Source organism: Pyrus communis, chromosome 7 (assembly GCF_041283825.1).
Source record: "Pyrus communis isolate YQ-2024b chromosome 7, ASM4128382v1, whole genome shotgun sequence".
Taxonomy (NCBI): domain Eukaryota; kingdom Viridiplantae; phylum Streptophyta; class Magnoliopsida; order Rosales; family Rosaceae; genus Pyrus; species Pyrus communis.
In genome coordinates this window covers 25,833,699-25,840,388 of record NC_142571.1, presented here as the reverse complement: position 1 = coordinate 25,840,388, position 6,690 = coordinate 25,833,699, and the positions used below count along the sequence as shown (strand labels likewise).

The following is a 6,690-nucleotide window of genomic DNA, read 5'->3' as shown; positions in this document are numbered from 1 at the left end:
AATGTTTCTCGGTCTGTTTATTTATGAAATTCTCACTTTCAATAAAAAAAATTTTAACTCTAGTCGTGTTCGTGTCGAAACGGGGTTGACACTAACCCGACCCTTTACACCAATTGCCACGCCGGGCATTGACCACCATCAAAACTCTCTCACCCTCGCCTTTGAAGCGCGTCGGCCTCTCCATCCCTTCCCTCCTCCAGCTTCGTCCAAAGCAGCATCGCCGAGGAAACAGAGGAAGAGAGAGAGAGAGAGAGAGAGAGAGAGAGAGAGATCGGCCTCTCCATCCCTTCCCTCCTTCAGCTTCATCCAAAACAGCATCGCTTAGGAAACAGAGAGAGAGAGAGTTTTATTGCAAAAGGGCTAATCAATCAGCTTCTTCTCTTCCGAGTCTGACAACCAAGATAATGGCCGAGTTGACCCAGGGCGAGGTGGTCTACTCGCCCAAGACTCTTCAAGTCTGGCGAGCTCTGCTCAACTGGCTCGCCTTCTTCTCCCAGATCTTCTTCCAAATTCTCCGAGCTCTCGGTCACCACCCCCTCCTCTCTTCCTCCTCCTCCTCCTCCTCTTCCGCTTCTTCCGCCGCCTTCAAATCCCTGCCCGTCGAGCCGCCGGAGAACGACTCCCCCGCCGCCTCCGCCGTTGAAATCGCCGACACCCCCGATTCCGATGACCCTTTTGAAAAGCTCACGGTGCGGTTTTAAAATTTACAAACTTTCTATTTTTTGAATCCTGTTTAAATTTTACCATTTCCATGAATTCGAATTGCTTACTGAAATTATTGTTCTTTTATATTAATTCAGGAAAAAAAATTGATTTTTCTATACATAATCCAGCTGAATTGAGTGTTTGATATGAATTTAAAGCTTCTATGGTTCTGGTTTAGTCAATGAGAAGCAGAATCAGAAAGGCTAGTTTGGGAAGCACTTCTGCTCAAAAGCATTTATGCTAGAAGCGGTTTTATTATAAACATGTCCAAAATTTTATTGAAAGTCCAAGTGCTTCATGGAAAAGCCTTGGAAGTGCATCTTGTGCTTCATGAAGAAGCACTTGGCTTCTATGACCCAAAAGTGCTTTTGAGCTTTCTGCCAAATGAAGTCAAAAGTGCTTTTGGTTATCAGAAAGCAATTTTAGCTCTTCCGGAAGCAATCCCAAACGGGACTTAGTAATGGATGAAAACGGAAATTCAATGGAGGGAGGGAGAGATCAGAGATGTGGGTGTGTAGAGTGTTTACTTTTTTTGGATGTGCTGACACTAAAGACCTGCAGGTAGTTCTGGACCTGGATGAAACCCTAGTGTGTGCATATGAAACATCCAGCTTGCCGGCTGTAGTTCGAACTCAAGCAACCGAAGGTGGGTTGAAGTGGTTTGAGCTTGAATGCGTATCTTCGGACAAGGTGCTTTTTTCTTATTTGGGTTGATCATCTTGCATTCCTTTCGAAAGATGAAAGTTTGTTGACATGATTGTGTTGGGGTTTGAAGGAATGTGATGGAAAACCGAAGGTCAATTATGTCACTGTCTTTGAGCGTCCGGGGTTGCATGACTTCCTAAAACAAGTTAGTCAGTTTGCAGAGCTTGTGTTATTCACTGCTGGTCTTGAAGGTTTGTTTATGACTTTCCGATCTGTGTTTCTATTTTCTCTTTGGCCGTTTCCTTTTCCTGTAACTGTTTGGGATGCTTTTTTTTTTTTGTATGGTTACAGGTTATGCTAGACCACTTGTTGACAGAATAGATGCGGATAATCTGTTCAGTTATCGACTTTATCGGCCTTCAACCACCAGCACGTAAGTTCTGCACCTTGTATTTTTGATCTAATAGCTGTTGACATGGAAAGCCTCATGTGGAATTCTATCCAATATATCCACATATGTTTCGTTGAAAAATGTCTCGATTTGATACCTGTTTCATTCTACTCCTGAAATTGCTTGATCAGCTATTGATTTTGAGATGTGACAGTGGTTTAGCACTTTATAGACACTGGAATCTTACGGTCATTTGTCTCGTGTCACCATCTCTTACGTATATAGCCACCATATATGGTTGGCTAAGAATTGCAGCACCTTGAGCATAAAATACATATATGAAGAGTGAACAGGTTTTTCTATGGATGTAACATTTTATATCTGATTTTGAAGTTTTATGTATTCGGTAAGATTTTGTGTTGAATGCCAGCGTATCATATGATTCTCGACAGATATCTATACACTTCCACACTCTTTATGTTCTTAAGTTTTATTGTTTCAAGTCCACATTCCAACGTTTTGATGTAGAGTTTTGGGCGACTCATTGGCTCCGTTAGTATGTTATAAACACTTAGTCTAAATAACCTGAGTACTGTTATTGGAGAATTCAATCCTTAGTTTGGTAAAATCTCTAATGCTGGATGAATACAGGGAATACCGGGAGCATGTGAAGGATCTATCTGGGCTATCAAAGGATATGCGGCGAATTGTTATTGTTGACAACAACCCTTTCAGTTTCTTGTTGCAACCTTTGAATGGAATTCCATGCATTCCATTTTCTGCCGGGCAAACACACGACAAACAGGTAGAACAGTAGAAATTTCATTATCTTGCTGCAACTTTTGAAATTTCAGCATTTAACTTTCTTGGTAATCTCTTTTTCATTTCCTCGTAACCTTGCTGCGCAGCTTTTGGATGTTCTTCTTCCACTCCTCAAGCAGCTCTCTCTGCAGAAAGATGTGAGGCCTGCCCTTTACGAAAGGTTTCACATGCCCGAATGGTTTCAAAAGCAGGGGATTCCTTCAACTGCGTGGAAATAGTAGATTGTAAGGGAATTCCCCATTCTTCTTCCACGCAATCCTCGGTAGTTATTTTGTTCAAGCCTCAATGCAGTGTCTCATCAACAGGCTCCAAGTTTCTGTACAGCATCTGTGTGCTCACTGCAATTTGTTGATACAAAGCTGTGTTTTCACCAGAGGTCAAGGTGCTGCGTCTCACTATCACACGAAAACCATTGATGTACGTAGATTTGTTAAGAAATCTCTGATTCTTGTGTAACTATGTCTATATGCTTGCACTTCTATTCAACGTCTGTAATTTTTTTTATTTTTTGTGAAATTGTTGCCAACAATTACTAGCATTTTGTATGTTCCCCGTAGTGTAATGAGATTTCTTTGTCGTTGACATATCGCACGTTGTATCAAGAAATAATACAAATGTCAAAGGGTTCCGAAGTGTAGTTCAATTCTCTTGGGGCCGTCTTTGAGGTTCTGAGGACCCTGTCTGAATCCCGTCGCTAATGTGCATTTTTGTGTTCACATTGAGCGATACATAGGAAGAAAATCAAAGGTGGTCCTATTTGCTAGCCTAGTGTAATTGATGGTAACCCTCCTTTACGACCAGGCAACTCTAACCCTAGCATGGAGGCTAAACAGTCTCACCTAGTTCCACCAGAAAGAACATGAATGGACCTAACTGCAGCCCAACTGCTAATCAGCGGCTAAGGAAAAGGGTCGGGGCCTAACTAATCTCGCAGTTGATCGAGCGTTTATTGTTAGCACAACTCGGATAGTAAAACCGAGAAGGGGTTTTACCTTGCAGCCAAGGATATGTCTCACTATTCTATCTCTATCATCATGTAATCAAATTATGTAAGAACGATACAGAAAAATGAGAATATATTTTAGTTACACTCGAGAACTGTCTGAAATCGGTGGTAAAGTTAATTCGCCCAAAAGGCCTTCACCATATCTTCACCTTGCCCTACCTTGATCTGAGATTATCTGGCACAAGAAGGACACCCAATTCATGGCCATATCTGACAGTTTTGCATAAGCTTCTTTTTAGTTGTTTCGTTGTTAGTGCTATTTGAGGATTAGCCAGCAAATCCGACATCACGTTAGGTACTCCTGTTTATTCAGCAACCAAAAGCAAGGACATGAAGGTCTGTGTCGTTCACTTTTTCTTACTCCATGGCAGCCTTTCGATCTCTTTGATTATTTGTATTTTTCTGTTAGTATTTTATCTTCCATTTTGCCTTGAATTGGCGTTGCCCCTAATTTAAAAAACCATAAAACTAATGAACCTACAAACTTGTGGCACTTGCTGACAATCTGTTACTGTAATGGAGGTGACTCTACTATTGCATGGAATGTTTAAAATATTTGTATCCGTAAAAATATCGATATGTAAATTTGTGGAAATATCGATATCGATATCAGTTGTGTTCGATGAAAATTATGAAAATTTGCTCAAAAACATGGAATTTTTAAATTAAACTTTAGGAAATGTTAAACACTAGTTAAAACAAAATATAAAAATTTTCCGATATTTAATCATGATGTTGAAACAACTAATAAAATTAGATATACATAATCAAATAAATATTTAATTTTTTATAGTGTATATAATTTTTTTAATGCAAGATAAAATTGGGGTTACAAAATATTTATTGTGATAATAAAACGCTCTCAGTTCAATTCGGTCGAACGTGGGTCTCCAAAACCCGATGTCGTAGATATCGACAAAATTTGTGATTTTAGCTCAAATTAAAGAGTTTCCTCGATATAAGGTGAAGTTTCGACTTCACTCCCTTCATATCTTTCTCTAATTTTCCTAATATTTCCATGAAGATACTGATCGTATCGAATAAATTTCAAACACTGATTGCATGTGAGTTTTATTTATATTAAAAGACGTGTAAATGTGCTAATTTTGTGTCTAGATGACATCAACCTAATGACAAATTCAAATGCAACACTTTACCACTAACATTATGATTTAGTAATATCTCTTTCAACTCTTAATTGGCAAATTGCATATTCAACTCATTGAAATAACGAGTTTAATACTTAATTATTGAAACACGCATTGTATGACTTAAACCAAATCTCAGTTTTTTATTTACTAATACCAGGCTTTGAAAAAGGTTGTCGTCATTAGTCCACAAATTTCAGTGCCATGGCATGTTAAACTTGCCAAACGCAGAGACAAGCTGAATCTTGATAACATGGCTGTGCTACCCCGAGCTTTTGTTCTGAGTTCCATCACCAACTTTTCTCCAAACTTTCTCATCATCCTCGTCATCACCTCGTCAAACAACTAATACATAAGAATGTACTTCACCCGAAAAGGCCAAAGTTTTATCATTATGTTTATATGATTAATTATGTATATAATGGGTTTTTTCTTTGTACAAGACTTCCAGACGCATCGGTTCGCAACCCATTCCTCACATTTCACTTCATTTTCATCCGCTTGGTTGATTATTTAAAGTATTAAAATCACCATCTAAACTGAAAATAAACAAAAAGTGAGGTTTTCTCAGCGTGTTTATAGCATGGAAAAAGAAAGTCATGTTTGCAGAGAGAATTTCAATAAATTAAGATTATGTTGAGGGGCATTGGGACAAAGGTGGTTCCTGGATCACTAGGAGTTCAGGAAATATACAAGTCTTTCGAGGACCATTTTAAATGTTTAGTGTAGATTTTTTTATGCTTATCTAGTGTTGGATGAATTATCTATTAGACAAATCTTGACAGGCTACGACGATAAGCCCAATAAGTATTCGACGAAATATCTTAATAAATAAATTGGTTTTTTTTTTTATCACGCCTCACGCTCTATTTCTACTTAAAAAAAACTTGTATTTAACTCTGAAACCTTCTAAGGCTAATCCACCACTGTTGCAAGACTTGGCCGGTCAAGGTTTCAATGTAATGTCAGAATGCAACAAATTGGGACTCTTTTGAAAAGTCTATGAGGATAATTGTAATATTTATAAAAAAAAAACATGATTAGCTTGGCAGAGAATAAATAATAATAACAAAAATAATCATCGGGACCAGGGTTTATTTGTTTTTCAATTCTTTTCCTTCCCAATTCACTCTGAATGACAACTATCTAGTTTCTTGAAGAAATAAGCAGCCTGACACTATGTTTCCTTCACGGTTGACACTTTTTTTTTTTTTCATTTTTTATTTCTGTCTGCTGTTTCTAACGAAGCTATTGAGTCGTTTCCAATGGAACAGGATCCCTCCCGAGTATAGGATGGGGATCCTCCTGACCTGGTTATTTGGGTTTTTAAAATTTGATCTAACCGTTATAATAATTATAGCTTTTAATGGATCCCTTTATTTGTAACCGTTTGATCAAAATTCAAGAACCTAAATAACCCGGTCAGGAGGATCCCCACCTTATGCTCAGGAGGGGATCCGGTTCCGTTTCCAATTTCAGTGTTTTGATTAAACAAGTCTCTTTTGAGCTGTTCATTAGGAGATTCCTAAAGTTTATATAATAATAAATAAATATAGGGTCAAAACTCAAAAGAACCTTTTTACAACCTTATTTCATTAGTTTAGTTGATAGGCAATTGAATTCAGTGAGTTTGAGAAAGTGAGCAACATTAGAATGACAGAGAAGGACCGTCGTCGTCGGAGGAAGAGGCACCTTGAGAGGCCATAGCAGAGAGGGAAAGGGCACGGCAAGAATATGGGGGGTGTCTCGGCAAGATTTTGGGCAAGGGGAAGATCTTTGAGTGCTAGGGTTGATCAGGAAATAGAAAGCCTAAACGAGTGATACCATGTAGAATTGTAAATGTATTGATTTCTATTGATAATACAAGGTACAAATATATATATTAGTCGATGACTTGTCGTATATATACTAGTTAATGACTTGTTGTACAAGTAAACTTAATCGCACAAGAATTTACAAGACCTAACCCAACA

The 6,690-nt window shown here is 38.3% G+C and overlaps 1 protein-coding gene across 1 annotated transcript; it reads left to right on the top strand.

The window, feature by feature from the left end:
- LOC137734687 (uncharacterized) lies at nt 1-3,147 on the top strand. Its single transcript, XM_068473948.2, has 6 exons — nt 1-689; nt 1,267-1,395; nt 1,481-1,601; nt 1,702-1,783; nt 2,393-2,546; nt 2,650-3,147. The coding sequence occupies exons 1-6, from the start codon at nt 405-407 to the stop codon at nt 2,779-2,781; spliced, it is 903 nt and encodes a 300-aa protein (XP_068330049.2). The 5' UTR covers nt 1-404; the 3' UTR covers nt 2,782-3,147.
- The last annotated feature ends 3,543 nt before the right edge of the window (nt 3,148-6,690 follow it).